The sequence below is a fragment of the Haemorhous mexicanus genome, chromosome 4, assembly GCF_027477595.1.
Source record: "Haemorhous mexicanus isolate bHaeMex1 chromosome 4, bHaeMex1.pri, whole genome shotgun sequence".
In the NCBI taxonomy this organism is placed as follows: domain Eukaryota; kingdom Metazoa; phylum Chordata; class Aves; order Passeriformes; family Fringillidae; genus Haemorhous; species Haemorhous mexicanus.
The window spans coordinates 11,803,603-11,825,536 of record NC_082344.1 but is presented as its reverse complement, the minus strand read 5'-3'; the positions used below and the strand labels follow the sequence as shown (position 1 = coordinate 11,825,536).

Sequence of the window (21,934 nt, the reverse complement as noted above, 5' to 3'; positions counted from 1 at the left end):
AACCCCTCTTCCTTTCAGGCTCACAGACCAGATGTTTTGCAGTCATACGGTATGAATAAAATTAGGTGGGTGGATAGGAAGTTTAAGTAAATGTGAGTTGACACCAGTCATGTGCCTTCGTAGCACAGAACCTAGCAGCAAGTCTGAAACTGCCTTAATTCATGGCTCCCAGCTGCAGAGTAGAGCACATTCTTCATATCTGGTCCTGTTCTGACTAGGCTAAAGGCTATTGCATGAGTGATCTCCTGCTTGATCTGGGCAAAGGCTTGTTGCTGTTTAGGGCCCCAGTGGAAATTATTCTTTTTGCAGGTGACCAGGGAGAGAGGGCTCACAATCTGACTGTACTGGGGAAAGTGCCTTGTCCAAAAACATGTGGCGCCTAGGAAAGCTTGTGTTTCCAACTTGTGGTGGAAACACAAGGTGGAGACATTGCTGTGATCTTGTTGATGACATCAGTGGGAATCTGACGCCGCCCATCTTGCCGCTTTACTCCCAGGAACTGGATCTCTCGAGCAGGTCCTTTAACTTTGCTCTTCTTGATGGGGAAGCCGGCTTTTAGGAGAATCTGGATGATTTTCTCTCCTTTCTCAAAAACTTTTGCTGCTGTGTTCCCCCACACAATAAAGTAATTGATATACTACAGATGTTCTGGAGCCTCACCCTTTTCTAGTGCAGTCTGAATTAGTCCATGGCAGATGGTGGGACTGTGCTTCCACCCCTGGGGCAGTCAGTTCTAGGTGTACTGCACTCCCCTCCAGGTGAAAGCAAACTGAGGCCTGCATTCTGCAGGCTGACAGAGGAATGGAGAAAAATGCATTGGCAATGTTAATAGTGGCATACTACTTTGCTGCCTTAGACTCCAGCTCGTACTGGAGCTCTAACGTGTCTGGCACAGCAGCACTCAGCAGTGAAGTCACTTCATTTAAGCCACGTTAGTCCACAGTCAATCTCTATTCTCCAGATTTGCTCACAGGCCAAATGCAGCTGTTGAAGGGGGAGTGGGTTTTGCTGACCACCCCTTGGCTCTCGAGCTCATGGATCATTTTGTGGATGGTGATCACAGCATCTTGACTTGTTCTGTACCATTAGCGGTGCACTGTCAAGGTGGTAACTGGTCCTCGTTGCTCTTTTACCTTTAGGAGTTCTACTGCAGATGGGCTCTCTGTTAGTCCAGGCAAAGTGTTAAATTGCTTGATGCTTTCTGTTTCTACAGCTGCTATCCCAAATGCCCACCTGAGTCTCTTTGGGTCTGGAATTATCCGCTTCAAAGGAAGTCTATGCTCAAAATGCATGGGGCCTCTGGGCCAGTCACAATAGGGTGTTTCTTCCACTCATTTCCAGTCAATCTCATATCTCATATTTACTTTACCAAAGTAAAATCCTGTGATCCCCCTGTCACACTAGCAATAGAAATAGGCTCTGCCCCTACATGTCTTGATGGGATTAATGTGCACTGCGCACCACTGTTGATCAAGGCCTCATATTTTTATGGTTCAGATGTGCCAGGCCAACAAATCCAAACAGCCAAAAAACCAAGGTTTTCCCTAGCCTCTACCTGGCTAGAGGCAGGGCCACTCTAAGCCTGGTTATCTTTCTTTCCCTGGACATATGTCTTAGAGGTTCCTTCAAGGGGATCAGACATGTCATCATCATCATATCTGGGGGTTTGGCAATGGGCCACTGGAGCTGCTTTTTTTTTGGTGGGACTTCTTCTCTGAGTTTGTCTTGTCCTTCAATTCAAGCATCTGTTGTGCCAGAGCAGCAGTAGATTTTTCCATTCCATCTCCTCATGTTTTCTCCATAATTACGCAGGAAGAACCACAGCTCAGCTCATGGGGTGTACCTTCTCTCTCTATCTCGGAATGTCTGCATTTGGTACCAGAACTTCTGATCTGTGTTGCTGAGATTTGGAGAAGGTCCTCTTTAATCTCCTCTCTGAGTTTCTTGTGAGTTTCCTCTATCTTATCTTCCAATTTCTGTATGCATGTTTCTAAAGCTGCGATTTTTGCATATGTTAGGCCATGCATGGCATCTGTATATGCTTGGAGCTTCTTTGCCATATCAAGCACAGTCTCTTTGTCATCCCACTCTATTATTGCTAAAGCAGAAGTGTATTCTTGTGGCCCAAGTCATACAAGTTTTCACCACATCATGGATGTACATGGTACCAAGTCAGGATTTACAGTGTTTAGGTCTTCTGAGAAGACAATCTCTGCCACTGCCATTTCTCTCAAGTGTTGACTCTCTTGTTCTATGGTTTTCTATTGGGTTTGCTACATATAAAGATTGTCCGTACACAGATATCTTTGTGCCACACTTCCCAGGACCCATGCCCAGAGACTGTGAGGAATGCTCATCATTAGCTCTCCTCATCATTCTTCGGATCATGTGACAGGGATCCCAAATGCCTGGCTTCAGTACCATCCAGAATCACAACCTCCCCTGCAGCATCCCAAAGATGGACTAACCAACTAATTAGAGATTCATCAGGTGGTCAAGTGTAACCTCTCTTAGGCCATGAAGGTCCTTCAGGGAAAAGGACCCAATAGTGACTTCTGATTTTGTGTCAGTAATTGGCTTGGAGGGTCCTTCCACTGGATCATCATTGTCTACTGGCCGATCAGTTTTGGTTGTGTGTTTTCTTGCTTACTCCTCTTGCAGTAGGAGCAACAGCCATTGGTTGAGGATCACTGCCTGGTTTAGCTATGGGCTTAGGCTCACTGGTTTAGCAACAACCTAAGTATCGGGGGTGTTGGCTGCAGCCTGAGTGACTGGGGTAGCTGCTGATTTATCTCCCTGCCCCCCTGCCTCTGTCTGCTGCCCTACAGTATCTAGCAGGGTGCAATGAGCATATCCCAGGGCCCAGCTTATTGCAATGATCTTTTTCTCTGTAGAGTCATCATGGCACTTCTCTTTCAGGTATTTCCCCACCTCATCTGGGTTCTGTATTTGTTCACATGAAAATTCCCAGGCTAGGGGATCAGAAAATTCCTTCAGGGTTCATCCCATTCTCTCCCATTCTCTACACCACTCAAGAATTTTCCATGCCTAGGTCTACTTCTGGGTCAGGGGTCTCATCAGCTACTCTGGACATCTTAGCCCTCACTCTAGACAAAGTACAGACCATATAAAGGAAGCTTACCAGATTAAATACCAGGTAGGTGGTCTCTTTAACATTCATGGGAAACAGAACATTCTCAAAAAGTGATTTAACAGATTCAAAGGAGAAGAAGGAAAGGAAAGGCATCCCCTGCTCTTCCTCTGGGTGCAATAAACTGTGTGCAATTACTAATAAACCCCCAAAATGTGCTACTGGAACTAGGATTCAGGGTAGGACTAAGAAACCATAAACCATACATATCTTGAACAGACTCCAGTACTTTTGTAAATTCCCTATAAATCATTATCACTGAGCCCAGTAAAATAGCTATTCTAATCCGTGCCACTCTACTGTAAAAACTACGTGTTAGGGACAATACTGGAGCTATTTCTGGATAAGAAAATAAGCCTAGGGACCAGAAAGGTATCAAAACCTCAAAAAAGCCTAGGGACCAAAACCACATGAGGGCTTCCACTCAGAGAGACATGACAAATTCAAGCAACATGGCTACTGACTGCTTTATCCCAACACAGAGTAAGTATAACTAAAATGCAATCAGAGCAGTTTTTTCTACTTTCTCACGCCCCATACTGGGCATCAAAAATTGTAATTATCCTGGTTTAAGGCAAATTTGGGAGAAAACCTCTAAAAGGTTTTATCCCAAACCTAACTTCTAGAAAGCAGATTTAAGCATTCCTTCCCCCAACTGGTTTGGGAAAAAAAGATTTCCTTGAAGAAGGTGGAAGAAAAGAAAAACCTGTTTATTTAACAGACAAAGTATTCACTAGCACAGAAAATGAACAATATCAAGCAATAAAACTCCTTGCCTCTCTGAAGAGATGACAAACTCAGAAAGTGCCCTTGGTGGGCTGTAGCTCAGCTCACTCAGTTTCTTATCAGTCCCTCTGGTGCTGGAAATGCCATGGCTCAGGCTCGGCCCAATGGCCACAGGTGTGAGCTGCTGGTGCTCTTCTGGGTGTTCAGAGCAGGTTTGAACAGGTCCAAGAAAAAGAAAAACTGCAGTCCAGGGAACCTCTCTGTCCCAGCTAGCTAAAAACTAACTAAAAGCAAAGGAAAGCTCTCTCCTGAGGTCTGACTGTGCTGCAGACAACACAGTCCAGGAGAAGGATGCAGAAAAGCAAGTGCAGCTTTTGATAATAAACTCTGCGCTTCTTCTCTCCCCTGCTTTGCCCTTGGAACCAGCCTTAAAAAGGCAAAAATTAATATCCAGTATAAACAAAACAGACAATTAAGGATACAAGAATCATAAAGTCACACCAAAACGCAGGCTGCAAAAAAGCTGTCATTGAGGGTTAAAATTCCCATCCAGCGTTTCCAGTCTAACAAGGCAATTTTTGCCAGGAAGTATTTAATATTTTCCTCCCAATACCCCACCCTTCTCTTGACTTGCTCTTTTCTTCCATTTATTTCATAATTGTCATCTGCTATCTTCCATCATCCACTGTTAATGAGATTTTTACTCTACATCTTTGATATATTTTTTATACCATTTACATTCTAGACTATTAAAATAATTACATTTTCTAATGTGCAAACACTGAATACTGTAATTACTAGCAGCAACATGGATGTCAGCTATATTGTTAATAAATGACAATGGTTTTCCCCATATAATTTGAGTTTTGTCTTTAAAGGCAAACAAAAGACCTAAAAGTGATACCTCTAGCATTTTAAAGAGCAGACAACTGAATTTTTTTTTGTTTATGTAAACTAGGAGCAACATCTGTAACTGACAACATCAAAAAGTATGCCTTATTACACATCTGGCAGGCTTAATGTGTGGTAAAAGCTCATTTTTGCTATAGTGTGTCCTTTACTACAAAGCTACAGCTCATTTAAATTTACACCTCAGTAGTGGCCACTTACATAAGAGGCTGCTGGTAGCACCATCTATTATTAGTAATGCCTGACATGTTTTTGGAAAGAAAGAATCACTAATGTTTCCATGATTTGGGGCACAGGACTGGTATTTTTAGGGCTACCTTTAATCTCAGGGAGATGTTTGTGCCATCCTTGAGTTAAATAACTGCCTGTGTTATTTTCCCCGGAAAATTCAAATTGTTTGTAACCTGTAAAAGCCAGTCAGATTCCAGAGCCTAAAGACCCCTGAAAGATTTAATTTCCTTAGGAAAGGAAGCTGATGCCCTGAAAATACTCAGTTCAAATGTATAAGGAAGAGGAGCCAGAGCAGTACAGCAGGGTGGTAACATGCCCAAGGCAGAAGCTGATGACCGGAAATCAGAGTTGGTGAAGCAGGAGATGCAGAGTGCCAATGGAGATGGGGATAGTCAGATGGAAACTGAGCTGCAGCAGAGGTACTTTTGCACGCAGATGGAGGTGCGGAGCAGATGTGAGTGCTGAACTGCCTGTCACAGGGGCTGGGCTCTTGTCAGAAGCGAGATCCTTAAATCAGACGCTTGCAACGTACAGGCACAGGGGGCACAAATCAGTCTGAGCAAAACCATCATCCCAGAGTTCCTTACAGCTCCTTACGGCTTTTCATTGCAGAAAATCTCCTTGGCAATGTAGGGGTTTCTTTCTGTCTGTAATGAAAATGAAATGCCTCCTCTTCAGCTAAAGCTCTTTTGTTCATTTCTGTGAAATGCCAAAGGACATAATGCTGAAGGCCCAAGGCTTGTAAAGGAACAAATTCTGTCCAAAACTTCAGACCAGGCTAGATCAAGGCAGTCCCGATGCATACTTGATTCGTGAGCAGAGTCTGACAGCGCATCTCGTACTGCCAGGGAACAACAGAAACTGGATTACGAATTTGCTGGTTTCAAGCCCACGCGCTCTGTGAGCCGGAGGACTAGAACGGCGGGCCGGCATTTCAGCACTGCCCTGACAGGACACTGCCTGGGATGGGTTTTGCACGCCCGAGGCTCCGCAGCCGGCCAGACACGGGCGCACGGCAGCAGAACCGCAGCCGGGACAGCGCCGCGCCCGCGGATCGGAGCACGGTGCGGGCGCAGGCACCTGTTCCGACATAGCGGAGGGGCAGCGACACCCTGGCGCGTTCCTCCCGTTAGCCTCCTTGCTCCCTGCGTCCCGAGCACGGGCTGCTCTCGGCTGGGGGCAGGCGGCGGGGAGCAGGGAAGGATGAGGGGGTGCTGAGGGGACGCTGCTCGGCGGCGACGCTCCCGGCCCTCCCGCGCCCCGCGGTGTTCCCGGGCCCGGGCTACCCCCGCGCAGGCGCGAAGCGGCCGCGCATGCCCGCAGCGCCCCCGCGCGCCCGGCGGCGGCGGGGCGGGGGGGGCCGGGCCGGACCGGGCAGGTCGCGCGCTGCGCCCCCGCCCCTCCCGCGCGGGGCGGCCCCGGCCCGGCCCGGCCCCGGCCCGGCTCTGCCCGGGCGGCGCCGCCGCTTCCTGCTCCCGGCCCGGGCGGGCGACGGACGCGGCCTCCCGGCGCACGGCCACGGTAAGAGCGCCGTGTCGGCTCCTGCCGCCGCCGCGGCGGGCGGGCGCTGACAGGCGGCAGCTGCCCTGCCAAGGGGCCGCGGGGCCGTCGCAGCTCGGGGGGGAGGCCGCCGGGGTGTGTGGGATGGCCTCGAGATGGCGGGGCCGGGGGCCGCTCCGGCGGCACCTCCCACCCACCGCCCTCCGCAGCTGCACTTTCGCTTTCGCGCGGGGCGCGGCGGAGGAGCCGGGGCCGTCCTGCTCCCCCCGGCCCCCCTGCCCGCGGGGTCCGCGCCCGCCGGAGGGGGCGGCGGGCGGTGCCTGGCGCTGTCAGCGTAAACAGCCAGGGCAGCGTGGCCTCCCGGGCCGGGCCGGGCCGGGCTGTGCTGGGAGCGGGGCGGCGGCGGAGCGGGAGGCGGCTGGGGCAGCGCCAAGGGGCAGCGCCTTGTTTACACAGGGCGTCGGGAGAACATGGCAGCCCGGGTGTGCTGGACATTCGCTGTCATGCGTGATCGGTTCTCCCGTGCCTCGTCCCTGGGATCGCTGTGCACCCCGCGCCGCTTGCACCGCTGATAAACAGCAGAAGTCTGGCGTACTTTTCATTATACCGCGACTGTAAAACGTCCTACCGGGTGAGCACAGTTCGTGTTTATCTGTTACCTTTTTGGATGCGTTCCCTCTTGTCTCTCCCCACTTGAATAATTCAGTTTTTCATTCTCCCTGCTCCCCCCTTATGGCTCGTCGCTGTTACCTCTCTTGTGACTTTTCTTTTGTCATTTAACTTCTTTAGCAACGACAGCACAACCTTACTGCAAGTTTAAAAACAGGTTCTGAGTCTAGTCCTTAATGCTCTTCCTTCTCCACTCATTCTGTTTCATATAGTGGACAGGATTAGTTGCTTTCAGAAAGGTGCTGGGAAAAGGATGGTTCTTTTGTGTGGTGCCATCAGTGACATGCTCTTCATTCTCAGGTTTCAGTAGTATCTGGTTCAGAAGGTGCCTGAAGTTTAGACTGTTACGTACATCTTTATGTTCAATAGTCTCGTAAGCAACTCAGGGGCTTTACCTTCATAAAGCTGTCTAACTTAAATCTTACAAGTTTTTGACCTCTAGAATATGCTGCCAAACCTAATTATGGAATTTTTGCACACTGCTTCTTTTTAGAGTGTGTGTTGAGGTTTGTTTCATAAACCTACATCCTCCCCATATAATTTAATTTAATCGTCTCTCTGCTGCTTTATTGTGTAAAGTGATGGATAATTCCTCCCTACTCTGGCTTGTGGGGGAGTGGAAATGATTGTTAAGGACCAACAATCAATTCGCTGGAAAGAGAGGTACAAGTTAAGGGAAAGTATGCGAGACTTCTGTCGGAGGGAAGAGAAGGTTACAGGGTATCTTTAAATAGAGAGCAGTGGGAAGAGAGCCTGCTAATAGGATGAGATGCAGGAAGGTCCAGAAGCAGCCTGCTGAAGCCACAAAGCTTTTTGCAGAACGTTAATAGTTTCTAAGTGATTATAAGCTTACATGTTTTGGGGCTCATCAGCTTTAGCTTTTGAGGCTTCAGAGCAAAGTTTGGATGTTCAAATTATCAAATTATAAATGTATGGAAGAAGGTCTTCTGGTGTTTTTCTAGATTTGATGCATCATTAATTTGATCCAGCATAATAGTTTCTGTGCATTCAGGAATAAATTGACTGCTTTTTTTGTATGAAAACTTATGAAGTATGGTGTGGCTAGGACTACTTTGCTCATCCCTTATTTTGGTTTGTGTTTTATAAATTTTAGTGCTTGGTCTAAATTGTGAGGTACTGTAAACATGCTCCCCTGACCTCTTGAATGCAAAGATTTACTTTGTATCCTAATTTTTAGGCAACCTGTGCAACAAACTTTAGCGAGAAGTTTAGGTGTTTTTTTCTGCTCAGACAGATTTTCAGTAACTTAATTTTTCAGTTCTTAGGCTCATTGAGTTTCAGAAAAAGGAAGCCAATATGCTGTTTCTTCTGCACATGCCAGTGTGAATCAGATAGCCAGAGCTGTAAATATGATCTGGGAAAACATCTTTAAAAAGACTTTTCAGTCAACATGAAATATTTTACAGAGTGTGCTCTGGTTTATATGTATCAGAGTGATAATGGCATTTACTGCTGTATTTGAGGTTCTGCCTCTGAAAGAACACCTTAGTACCCTTAGGAAGCCTTGCTCCTCTTAATGGGATTCTGCAGTGGTCTTGGCCAGTGTATTTCTGCTCCTATAACTAACTTAACTTTCAAGCCAAGTTTTTTAACTCTTCTAGTTTTGATTTAACCAAAAGAAGGCTGTTAAAAAAAAAAAAAAAAAAAAGCTGTGTGTGATGCTACTGCTAGCTGGACTCCTGCTCTTGCACTTGCATCTGTGTAGGTATCTGCATAAATCCCTCCTCAGGATTTAGGATGCGACCTGAATAAAAGGGGGAGTTGTTCCAAGTACTCTTGTGGTGGTTCTGAGTGCTGGAGGAGCAGCTGCCTCTGGCCACTGCTGCCCAGACTTCTGTGTGTTTGTCTTGTTTTTGTGTATGGGCATCTTTTTTCAAGTATTGTGTTTTGAGGGTTTTTTTGCTAATTTCTTTAATAGTTAAAATGAAAGTGTGCTAAAGATATTTGCAGACTTATATTTAGAGTTTTGTTTTGAAATCAGTCCTGAATAACTTCACTTGAAGTCTGGCCTAGAAGAGACTACCTTCTCTACCATCCTTTCCACACTATTTTTCAATTATTATATTTTATTCTGTTGAGCTGCATGCTTGCTTCCCTGTTAATTTAATAGGTAGTTATGCACAGAGGAATCAACTTCAGATATTGGTTTTACTGGGATGTGTTCATCACAGTTGTGATTTGCAGTGGTTTTAAGCTTTCTGCCAGAAACATTCTAGAATAGTTTGGATTTCTTGTAGGCACACAATTGGATACATAATGTAGGTCAGGTAATGTACTATTCAATATATGAATGAACTGGTCTTTTGCAGCCTTTATTGCAAGTGCCCTGTAGCCTCTGAAGACTTGCTCTAATTGATTGTCTTGGCCAGTGAAAGTTATAAAAAATGTGAGTCTTTGTTGTGTGTTTTGTAGTGGTAAATAGTTGAAAACTTCTTGCTGTTGGGGCAAAGTATTCAAGATTCAGAATTTTTCGTTTGGTTGGGGTTTTGTTTTTTATTATTTAGTGATGGGAGCATGTAGATTTATTTTTGTTTTCCCCTGAGATATGTATAAAAATAACAGCAAGGATGTTTTTATGGTTGTAAGGGATTTCCAAATGTTTCAGAACTAGTTTTTCTCTGAATTTCCATTACCAGGAAGAACAGGAGTGGATGTCAGAACTGTAACAACATGATTTGGTAATTTCTTTTGGAAATGTTAAATATATTTTTTCTCCTCTGATGTTATTCTGTATTTTGCTTTATTGTAAGCATCTATCCAGAGCGGAATTAAATTTGTAGTGTGCATTTTTCTAGTTTTATTTTTAATCTTTCTGCAGGTTGTTCTGTAATTCAAAACTAGTTGTACTTTGAACCAGCTTCTGTGCTTGCTAATTGTATCACTGGGGACAGCCTAGTCTCTTACAAACCTGAACCATCTCTTACTTTAAGAGTCTGAGACTAATTGTCTTTTGGCCTTTTTGGCTGACTTAGTCTTGGGAAATGTGAATTTCTGAGCTGATTCCTGGAAGTGACCAGACAGCATTTTCCTTTTACAGGAATCTAATGAGTTGGGACTTGCTAGAGAGAGGATGGGGAATAGGCTCAGTATCCTACTGAAATTTGAGGGAGAAGGAAAAAGTCTTCCATTGAGACATCCTCCTTAGGGAAAGGGAGGAAGGGAAATGCTGTTTCACTGAGAAAGGGCTGTGTCTGTGGGAATCTCACATATATGTAGGTGTGTGGGTGTGCTTGAGTGTCTGCTTTAACTTAGAACTTCCAAACCAGACTGAACTGAAACTCTTTTACCTTCTCACTTGCTGATGAGTGGGGTTGTTGTTTTCTCTACCCTGGCAGAGTTTTGAAAACATTGCTGACTGAACGTCAGTATGAAGTTCAAATCCTGTTATATAAAGACTTGGAGTATCTTGATGGACTATTTCACATATTCAATCTGAAGATACAGTTTTGTTAATGAATGCTGAGATTTAGCATCTCACACATTCTTCTGTGTACTTTCTTTCCCCTGTAAGGTCTGTACTATGATTTCTGTCCCAGCTGGAAAATGAGGATTATCATTTACGTTTCTGCATCCCCTGAACTTCATTTATATAGGAAATCATGTAGAGATAGATCAGCATAAAAGTAATTGAAACCTTTTGTAACCTAGGAGACAGAAAGAGCATGTTTTTGAGAGAACGTGGTCTTGTAAACAGTATTGGGTGTTTTCAGTTGATGCAATTTGGCAGTTACTTGGCCAACTGTGTGGGATTATTGTACCTAAAATATAAATATGCAGTGGATGTCGTCTAGTATTTGATTTATTTGCATTGATATTTATTATTATTGTTTGTTTGTTTGCATTAATATTCTGCATGAGAATGAAATTAGCTTTGTGGTGTGCTTAAGCAGAGGTACCATATGAAGCACTGTATGTTCACTGAGCTGTGAGTCTGAGTTGCAGGAATAATGCTGATGTTTGAAACAGGTTAGAACGTCTGTGTTTCCAAATTAAAATGTAATTTAATTTCTTTGGACTTCTATTTTGGGTTATGGTTCATTGGCAATATTTCTGTTGTTTATATAAATGGAAAGCTGTAGAAGAAGAAAAGATTTTGCAAAAAAATGGATTTTTTTTCTTCTGATTGATTATTTTAGTGTATTCATAAGCAATTGTTTTTCTACTTAACATGTTTTTTGAATTTAAAGACTTTTGGATAGGTAAGGAGTAGGCTTTTTGTTCTAAAAAATCTGGAGGGTGACAGGTGTCTATGGCTCCGAGGGATGCCTGTCAAAGGCTTTTCAGCCCGAGTCTTGTTTGGGGAGCAGTGGAGCTCTTAGATTTCTTCTTCATCAAAAAGTGATGCTAGCTTTACAAGTGAAACAATGGAAAATAAAGTAGTAACTTTGGGGGGGTTTTGTGCTGTTACAAATTAAATATAGTTAGGTATGAGTCATGCTTTGTCATGTAAAGTGGACTGCCTATGCGAGCAAAAAAAGCCTTATTTTTTTTCTAAATTCCGTGTATTTTTTCTTTCAATTGAAATGTATCTTGTGCTTATTTCTTGCTTAGTTTGCATCTGGCTGGGGAGATCAGCATTTGTAATTTTTGTTAGTGTAACCTTGCCTGTAGGAAGCCCAGTTACCCTGCATGAATCCAAACAAGCATTTCCCTAAATGTGCAAGATTAGTTTAAACCAGCTTCTTGCTATTGAAAAGCAGACTCATTGAGGTTGCCCATTGCAGTATTGATGATGATTTCTTTCTTCAATGCGTATTAGATGGTCCTGTTTTCTTGCAGATCTCAGTGATTCTTGTAGCCTTCTAATGGATGCATTTTATTAAAATGCTGGGCCAAATTCTGTCTTTTGTTATAAAGCACCGATCTCAGTGTTTGCTGATGCCCTATTTTGATGTAGAGATGCAGCATGCAAGAGATTTCATAGATATTGGAAGACCTTTGAGTATAAATTATGCAAATAACTTAAAATTATTTTGTGTTTCAGCAACCTCTGCCTAGCTGTTTAAGAGCAGTGGACTGTGAATTCAAGCCTTTGATATCCTGAGGTTATCAGCATTAGTATCTTCAAGAGAGATAACAGTTCTCAAAGAATCTTCGGGGGATGCACCATGACATCAGTAGTGATTGACAATGGAGGCCCTGCCCTGGAGTTTGACAGCAATGAAATAAAAAATCAAGAGGTTAGAAAAGTAAATAGCACTTATTTACTACCAAACTTAGAAACCTTTTATCTTAATTTGAAAGAAAATTTCACTGTAAACTTGCTGTGAAAACAGATGAAATGGATCTGAGATTGTTGTGTAAGGAGGAAGACTGCAGCGATTTTTCAAATACATTTTAGTAGAATTTGTTGTTACAGCAGTGGAAGCAGGAAGTTTTGAAGTCTGCAGTACAACTGTAGACTGGGTTTACAAAATTATGGTCTATACTAAGCTTTCTTTAAACATCTCAGATGTGAGGTATAGAACAAGTTGAGCAGAACAATACACAGACCTCTTTTAAAGTTAGCCAGCACAGCATATTTTATTGTATTTTGCATTGTTATCAACATATAATAAATATATTCTACTCTTCTGTAGCTTTTATAAAGATAGTCTGGCACGGTTCAACTTCTGCCACACTAACTGGTTATATATGCTTTTACAGACATTTTGATCCTTAAATAAGTAGAGATGAGCATATAGGCTTTGAAGTAGTCAGTTCTTCTGTAATAACTTAGTCACTTAACCCAAAACATGTGTTTGAAAGACACAGGTCAAATGTAGGTACCTTGCAGTGCATAGGCAAAGCCTTTGTTACCTTTCATCAAGCAGAGGGAGGAGAAACACATCCCACAGCTGAGTGTCTTCATTAGAAAGTATGCTCTTTTCTAATATCTTAAGCTGTCTGTTGCTTTAAATTTTCCTTAAACTCAGGAAAACTTTGAGATTTAGAAAGCCCCCTCTATCTGTTATTCTTTTAGTCTCTTGCTTAAGAAGAAAATTTCCTTTAAAAATATTTGGAATTATTATCATTATTTCATAAAGAATTTAAGAACATAAGAGGAAAACATTGACATAGAGTTCAATAGTGCAGTATTTAGAGCATTTTTTTTCTTTTCTTTCCTTTTTTTTCCTTTCTATAGGAAAATGAGCCTGTCTCTGAATTCCCAGCAGTGGTTGTGGAGCCAGTTCCTAGTGCCAGACTAGAACAGGGTTACGCTGCTCAGGTCCTGGTTTATGATGATGAGACTTACCTGATGCAAGATGTAGCAGAGGAACAAGAAATTGAGACTGAAACTGTGGAAACAGGTAGACCTACTTAATTCTTTTCTTCCAGGAGGTTTTTGTACTTTTAGAAATCTCCAAGGAATGTGTCTATCCACAGCATGGAGGTCTTGACTGGGGGTCACATCTCTTTCCTCTAAGCTTAGTTTTGCTTAGGCTTCATTGGTGACAGGATTACCTAGGCAGGTGAAAATACCACATTACATTCAGGATGCTGCATTGTAACACTGTGTCTCCTTCCTCATGAGCAGGCAGATCTTCATTTATGTCTTTGCTATGTACTTATGCAGGGAGTTTACTAGACGGCTAAACTTGGAGTTTTTAAAAATCAGCTGAGCCAGAAAGCTGGTTAGGGTTCAGTTTTACACTGTGTGTGAGCCACACAAGTGCAGGGCAGCTGGAAATAGGGACTGCGTGGCTCTATTTACCCCATCTTCCAACTCTTGTCCCTTCCTGTCTGTCCCTTCCTATCCTGCCTTTTTGATGCAAGAGTTTGTTAGTCTTGGTTTGGTTGCAGGAGTGGGTGGCTAGGGGGAATGGAGTTGGGCAGTCCCTTTATGGGTGAAAAGCCTAATAGATTGAAATTAACACGTCTATCTATAAAATAACAAGTTAGGAATGAAGAAAGGAGTGGAGCTTTGCTGTAAAAGATGAAGTATTTAGTGATAAGCGGAAATCTTTCTGTACGCCCTCTCTCCAAAGAACATGATCAGGAGGTTTGCATTTTCTGAAGGGCACCAAAGTGTGTTTAAAGTGTCTGCAGAAGCAAAAGCTGTGCTGCTATAGCAGCCTAATAACCTCTGACTGTTGGGCTGTGATTCCTGCTGTCCTTCCCTCTTGCTCTCTTGTGTTGCTTCTCATACTTCTCTGTGCTAATTTTGCAAGAAGAAAAATAGCAAGGAGACCCTCAGCTGTTTTGTATTTTTGTTGAGTTTAGTTTCTGCTGGATTAGCAGAGTGTTGGAGTAGGGAGCACATAGAACTGCAACCAAAGGACAGGTCCTCTTGGGCACTCCATACCTAACTATGACTTGACATTGGTAGCATATGCTCCTATCCTGCAGCTCCTTATTTAGAGTTGGAGTTTAAATTCATGATGTCAGGAAAGCAAAAAAAGGTGAGAGACTGTCCCAGCTGCGTAACATGGCATCCCATTAAGGCTATATGCATTCCCATCAGATTAGGTAAGTTTCAGTGTGGATTTCTCAGTAAACAGTGGATGCAATTGCTCATACATCCTTCTCAAGTTGGATGTTGTCCTGTAGCACTGCAGGAAAAATTGCAGGCATCAACTTCAGAAGGTGAGCATGAGCTAGTGATGCAGGTTTTGGGAAAATACTTTCAATTCCACTTTACTGAAATGTGTTTTGAAAGAAATATGCTAATTAGAAGTTCAACAAATAAATGTAAAGAGAAGTTACAAAATAATGTATTTCTTAAATTTAATTTCTGACTATGGTAATAAAACTTTTGAAGAAAAGGTGAGAAGTGAAAATGTTCTTCCCCAACTGAGTTTTACAACTTAAGTTTATATTGGAAAACCTTTAAGAGCTTATACTTTGAAGGTTTTTGTATTCAGAAGTTGTTTTTTAAACATTAAATATGCTGTTTCTAGTAAGATTTTTGTAGATAAATGGCTAAATTAATGGCTAACAGAACAACTCTTTTAGGATAAAGAGCTGCTGCAAATGAACTCTTTGTTTTTAAGCATAATTTTACGGCCATAATAAATGAGGGGAAATTACAGTTAAAAACTTGTAGCTCTTCTACAGGAATAGTTTTATGTAAGCTGCTGTTCAAAGAAAGGGACATGGGTGCTTCCAAGCCTTGATATTTGAAAATATAGTCTTAAAATTTATAGGACAGTTGATCTGATAATTTGGTGTCTATGGCTGGAGATGGTCAGATATGTGTCTTGACTGCGTGTAGTTTATTATGTTTTCTATGTTGCTTTTGTTATCACAGTTTGACATTAATATGTTCTTAAAAATTTAATATGATAAGATGATATATTTAAATCAGTTCAAATATTTATTTGTTTTAATAGTTTTGATCTAAGAATTAATGGGCAGTGAAAAGCCAATAAACAGTGGAGGAGAAATTAAAATTAATGAAGATTTTTAAAACTGTGAATGCACACCTGTTCCTACAGTCCATCTTTTAAGTGTTATTTGTGTAGCATATACACTTATTAATTCAGTGTGGTTTTCATGGTGTAATTACACATTACAATGAGTAGTGGTCCTTGCACAGAACTAATGTCCAGTGTTGGTGAAAGGAGTGCTTGGTTTAGGCTGTTCTGAGGGAGGCAATCTTGTGGGGCACGTGTTGTGAGCGACATGTTTTGACACAGCCAGGAGTCTTTCTGAATTATTTCTCATAGGGAGGTAAGATGGGCAGAGAGAAAATATGAAAGCCCTGAGAAACATTCATTTTGGTAATGCACCATTATTAGCAGTGAATTGCAGGACAGTGAATCTGAGTGCGCTGGTTTTAAATTTTAATTTTGTAGAAGAGATACTGGGCTGTAGGTAGGTAGCAATATACTGTAGGAGAGAGGTGGTAACAGGTGCCATGTGGTAATTGTTAATGAGAAAGCAGGCTAAGGCAATAAACAAGGTACAGAGTTTAAAGAGCATTTTAAGGTGTTAATTTTTTAAAGTATGTGCCTTTATTATGCTAATGATCCCAATTTAGAGAGGGGCAACAGTTTGATTTCTGAACATCTTAGAAGAAAAATCTATTATTGCTAAAGTAGTCTCAATACATTCTACTTCATCAATGACAGAATTAATTGCTACAAAAATTTTCATGTTATTTGATAAATGTATCATTGTTGCACCAAGAATGAGTAGACTTAGTACCTTTTGTGGTTCTAGATTCTTCAGACAGCATGGTAAATACTAAAACCCATCTTAAAGAATTCTTGGCAGTACTTGAAAAGGATTCCCTTTTCACATAATACACCTCCCCCCTTTGTTAGTATCTTTCCTGTTGGCCTTGGACCTGATTTTTTCCTTTTCTTGTGACAGTTCATTGGCAATTCCACTGACTACTGATTTATGTGGTTTATAGCATTACAACACACATTTAAATAGCCTTGGGCTGCCTTGCAATTAATATAAAGCTTCATAATTTTTTAAAATATAGCACTATTCAAGCCTCCAGAGATAGGGATTAGTACCCTGTGTGAAAAATGTTGTAGGGAAGCTGCTGTGGGAAAATTTACTTAGGACACTAAAGAGATGATCTATGCTCTGCACTGAATGGTTCTACTTGTGGTTTGCTGTTCTATTAATGGATTTGAGACTGTGTAGACTATAATTACAGTCAGTGCTGAGCCAAGGGCAGAATCAGGGTCTGCAATTTGTTTTTAATTAAAAAACTTCTCACATTTATGAAACCACAATTTAAATAAAATATACTAAATGATCATTAAAAGTATTCATTAATTTTTAGTTAATTCTAGTGGAGTATGGGGATTTTTGCCCCCCATCAGACTCCTTCCAACTAATCTGTCTTGATTCATGAATCAAGGATCATTATTTATAATTAATCCTTTAGCTGTAAAATTAATCCATTAACTACAGAAGTAAAACCCAAATGTCTTTTAGCAAACAAGAAAGACTTAATGGTTCATGGTTTTTATTCTAGAAAAATATGCCTATTTGCTTGGAATAGAAAAAAGGAGTTCTCTAGAACAAACAAAAGATCGAAATCTGGGTCATTTCAGTTGACCTTATGACATTCTTTGTGGAAGTAGTGAGTGCCTTTTGTAATTGGAAGGGGAAATAAAATTGTTAGATTGACATAGTATTTAAATTTCTTTCTGCTTTTGTTTGATGTTCTTGGGAGTGGTATCTTTAGATTGTTGAGAACTGAGTTACAGCCTTAAAATTTTGTTAACTTGAACAGTGAGCATGTTTATATCATAAAAGACACATCCTTCTTAACAAGTTTTTAATAATACTCAAATTCTATTGGCTTTCATTTCCTGCATTTTTTTTTTCCTAAAAGTAATTAGCCCTTCAGTTTTCGGATTTATTCAACAAAACATTTGTAGTTTGCATAATACCGGAAGCTGCTTTTTTTAAAGAAGCAGTGTGTCTGAAGTTCACAATTGCTACAATTCTGTTTATTTTGTCACCAGACAGAACCTGTAACAAGGATAATAAGGGAGTAATCTAATTTTGGAATTTACCATAGGAGCAGTATGGAAGGTAACAGAGTCATGGTCTGCAGATCTTGGGCATGGAGAATGCCTACTCTTTTAGTTAACTGAGATATGTATTTAAGTATTGCCAGTGTAGATCCTGATTTAATTGTTTTGGTGACTCTAACATCTTGTATGAATAGTATTTTTCCCCTTATTTTTTTATTAATCATCAAAGCACCAAGTACAAGTTTGGGATTTATTTTTTCATCACAGCTTTAAGATTAAAGAAGAAACAAAACTACTGTTTTCAAGAAGCTGAAGTATCATTCAATTTGTGAACTGTCACCAGATTTTTAAATTTTATGTCCTGTCAGAAATCCTCCCTGTGGTAAAAGCTGAAAGTCTGTTTGGATTCTAAAACTCTAATTGCCACAGGGGGGTGGAGGATGTGCATGAAAAAAAATGTGGATCTGAAAATGACCCTTTCCAGCATGGAAAAATATTGGGGCTATAAAGACCAGGAAGTTCAGTTTAAACTATCATGTAAATTGATAGCTGTTCTTAAGGAGGGAGGATGTTGAATCAACAAGGAGTTTAGGCTTAACTCTCCCCCAATTAAAACAAATGGATAAATAAAATACATAGTTTAGGGAAATCGTCTTCTTCAGAGGAAATTTCAGATAACTGGTTACACAGCTATCTCCATAGGAATCAGCTTTGCATCTTTATGTCCAGTCTTTAGTTACTGCCTGTTCTTCTTTCTGTCTTTATATGTCCTCCCTTATTATGATTAAAACTGCTTCCTTCTAATGTCTCTTATAGAAATTTGAGCCTGTGAACTCTTGGTTTTTCAGATAAATTTTCCTTAGTTAAATATAATCTACTAAGAACTTGGTATTAAATCTGGTTAGAATCTAACTTTTGTGATTATGGTGTGTGTGTGTAAGGGATAGATAAAACAGTGTTAGAATTCATTCTGGCCAGACATTATTTGATTAAACTGCTTCTTAGAAAATGAGTTAACACAGGCATCTGGTACTTCTTGCTAGTGCTGACATACCCTATTGACTGAATGTCATTTCCTTACACTGACAGCTCAGTGAGAACTTTACACATGCAGACAGACCATTTGCTTTAGAGGAGAGTGCTGACTACAAAAAACCAAAGAGTATGGACATTCTAACAACTTTATTAAACTCTCATATTAAGTTGGTGCTGTCTTCCTCTATTATGTTAAGTCACAGTTTGGAGACAGGCACATGACTGAATGCACTGAGGTCATGCGACAACAGCTACCGTTTATCCATGGATGCCCCCTTTTATAGGGAGTTCAGAATTCCTGCACTTGAACAACCCATCAGTCGGGGTCTCAGCACCGCCCAGCTCAGTGGCCAATGATATGTCTGCATTCAGGGTTGAATGGGTTTGGTTGGGGTTTCTTGTTTGAGTTCAAATCCAACCTATCACTGCTTCACCTGGGGACTTGTTTACTTGTATTCTAGAAGGAACTAGGCTAGCTGAATAGGGTTCAGTTATGGCCAACTTTATCTGCAACTTCAGAGCAGCTGCAGCTGTGACAACTCCCCTTTCTGTTTTAATAAATGCCAAGTGTTCATTGTTATCCTCTGCAGGTGTCTTTTACAGACAGGATGACAAAGACAGAATTAACCTAGTTCAAATTAGGCTTTCTATCCAACTCAATGAGTCTAGTATCCTCCAGCCAGTGATGTATCCCATGTATCATTGGAGTTGTAACATTCACATCCAGGAGCTGTCAGGCGAGATAACCAGTAATACAATCTTTCAGGCTATCATGCTGCAGGTTCATTATTTAGAAGTTAAAAATTACAACTTAACACAACAAACAAGAAACAATTCAACTCAAAACCATTAAAAACACATATCCTTCTTCCACTGATGTCTCCTAAATATTTGGGTCTTGGGGTTCAAGTATGGTGATGGGCAGATTGTCTTACCATTGACAGTCTTCTGCCTCTGACAAGCTGTTGGCTTCCTAGGTTAGTTGGAACTTGATTGAAAAACATGAGAACATGCCAGTACCCAAGACTTTTGAGAGGGATACACATCCACTCCCCCTTTCTTTGTTTTAACAACTTAACAGGAACATAATCCTAACAAAACATGCACTTTTGAATGAAATTAACAAGGTTAATGAAACTTACAACTGCCTATAGGCTTTGCTATCACCTAGGGTCTACCAAGGAGGTTTCTTTTCTCAGTGAGGACTTGGGGAGCCTTTTCCAGGTAAGGCTCCCATGTCTACTTCAAAGGAAAGTGGTCCAGCTTCTGCTAAGCCAAATTAGCCAGTCAAATTAGCTTTCAATTTTAGCACAGAAACACCTGGGTCTGATGGCATACTTTTCCTGCCAGTCAAGGCCATAGCTTGGCCAGCGCTAAGACCCAGACTGGAAGGGCTTTCCTATCTCCAGCCACTCATCACTACACAGCTCCAGCTGAGGCTGCATAGTGCAGAGTGGCATGAGCTCTTTTATGATACTGTCAGGGTCCCCTCTAGGGTTACTTGGATCGGGGGACCAGGGGCCATTCTCTGGTTCTCCTCCCCCAGCTCTGGCAAACCTGTGGTTGTCCGTTGGCGGCTGGGTCTCCCAGCCTCTCGGGCACTGACTGCCTCAGTGTTTCTCAGGCTTCTCCAGCCCTGGCTCTTTTATGGTAAGGTGCTCTGCAGATCCAGGTTTCAGCAACTTTTGGCTGATGCTTCTGGGTTTTGGCACTTGCAGCTCTGCACTGGCACTGATGGTCTTCCAACCACCCCAGCAAGTTGAAACAAGCTTCCAGGGCTTTATAACGTCCATAGTGGCTTCTAAAGCTGGTTCCACAAGCCTCTAGGGCTTTATAACATACATCATGTTTTACTCCCTGTTTAGGTGAAAAGAGGGTCCATACCTGCGCAACTGGGTTTTCTTCTAGTGAAATGCATCCTCCCATATTTCTTGGCACTGTTTTTCTATATAGAGGGGTATTTACAAAGGGGGTCTGAGCTTTGCTCAGCTCTTCACGCCTTGGTTGACTCTTCACACTGTGTTTTGACGGCTTTTTTTGCTGCAGGTCGCTCTCCATGCTCACCCTCTGTCTCCCTCCTTGTACACGTGGATGGCTGTGTCAATCACGTCGGGTTTCACCACTTACTACCTTAGGGTCACAGTTTGGAGACAGGCACATGACTGAATGCACTGAGGTCATGCGACAACAGCTACCGTTTATCCATGGATGCCCCCTTTTATAGGGAGTTCAGAATTCCTGCACTTGGTCAACCCATCAGTCAGGGTCTCAGCACCGCCCAGCTCAGTGGCCAATGATATGTCTGCATTCAGGGTTGAATGGGTTTGGTTGGGGTTTCTTGTTTGAGTTCAAATCCAACCTATCACTGCTTCACCTGGGGACTTGTTTACTTGTATTCTAGAAGGAACTAGGCTAGCTGAATAGGGTTCTGTTATGGCCATGCCTGTGCAGCTTCAGAGCAGCTGCAGCTGCAACATTTCTCAAAGAGCTAAGATGAAGCCTATTTGCTAGATAAACAAGATGAAACTTTGCTTGCTTTGTTGCAAGAATTAGATGCCTCCTACACGATAATGAAGTAAGAGTTTGTCCTTTTAACGTCAATGAATTTTACTTTACACACCATGCTGCTGCTGCTACTGCATCCATGTGAGTCCTTATTTTGCCAAGAAATCCATTGCACTTTTAGTAGTTAAATGTTGATGACAGTGAGGTAAAATTATTCCCCTCCTTTTGCATGTGCTATTGTGTAGTGCTTGGAGCAGTTAGGCCAAGGGTATTTACATCTTTGTTTTCAGTAACATTCTTAATTCAGAAACAAAATGCAACTGCAACTTAGATTTTATGTCATCTTTGTTGGTGTTCTCTTTTTCTGAGAAAATAAGGAAAAGTGCTCTACAACTGCTTCATGGACAATAGTATTTTAACATAATGATAACAGCTGGGTTGTGGCATCCAGTTCTTTCTAGATTTCAGGTTTCTGTCTTGTAGCATTCAGTGCTCCATTCATACTGAAAGCATGCTGTAAGACTATTTTATAATAAAGTCTAATTTAACTACAGATTTCAGGCATCATTTTTATTTTCTGAGGCTGATGTGAGTCTAATTCAATTATTTGCTGGTGTGGGACATCATGGGTTGGAATTCAGATGCACAGATGGATTCTCCTCCAAACTCCCTATTCCAGTTGCAGCTGGGAGTGCGAATTTGTAGGCTGTTACTGTGAAGACCCAGCCACAGCATTTTACTAATGTAAGCTGAAAAATTT

At 41.8% G+C, this 21,934-nt stretch overlaps 1 protein-coding gene across 6 annotated transcripts in view; it reads left to right on the top strand.

Moving 5' to 3' along the window:
• Positions 1-6,425: 6,425 nt before the first annotated feature.
• Positions 6,426-21,934, top strand: part of ELF2 (E74 like ETS transcription factor 2) — a 37,276-nt gene continuing 21,767 nt past the window's right edge. Inside the window, exons 1-3 of one of the 6 annotated variants that reach the window (XM_059843796.1) lie at positions 6,426-6,538; positions 12,192-12,396; positions 13,332-13,497. In XM_059843796.1, coding sequence (XP_059699779.1) covers positions 12,316-12,396; positions 13,332-13,497 — 247 coding nt within the window. In that variant the 5' untranslated portion in view covers positions 6,426-6,538; positions 12,192-12,315. Of the gene's footprint in view, positions 6,539-6,977; positions 7,149-12,191; positions 12,397-13,331; positions 13,498-21,934 lie in introns of those variants that run through there. The other 5 variants (XM_059843795.1, XM_059843797.1, XM_059843800.1 and 2 more) reach the window with 5 other exon arrangements.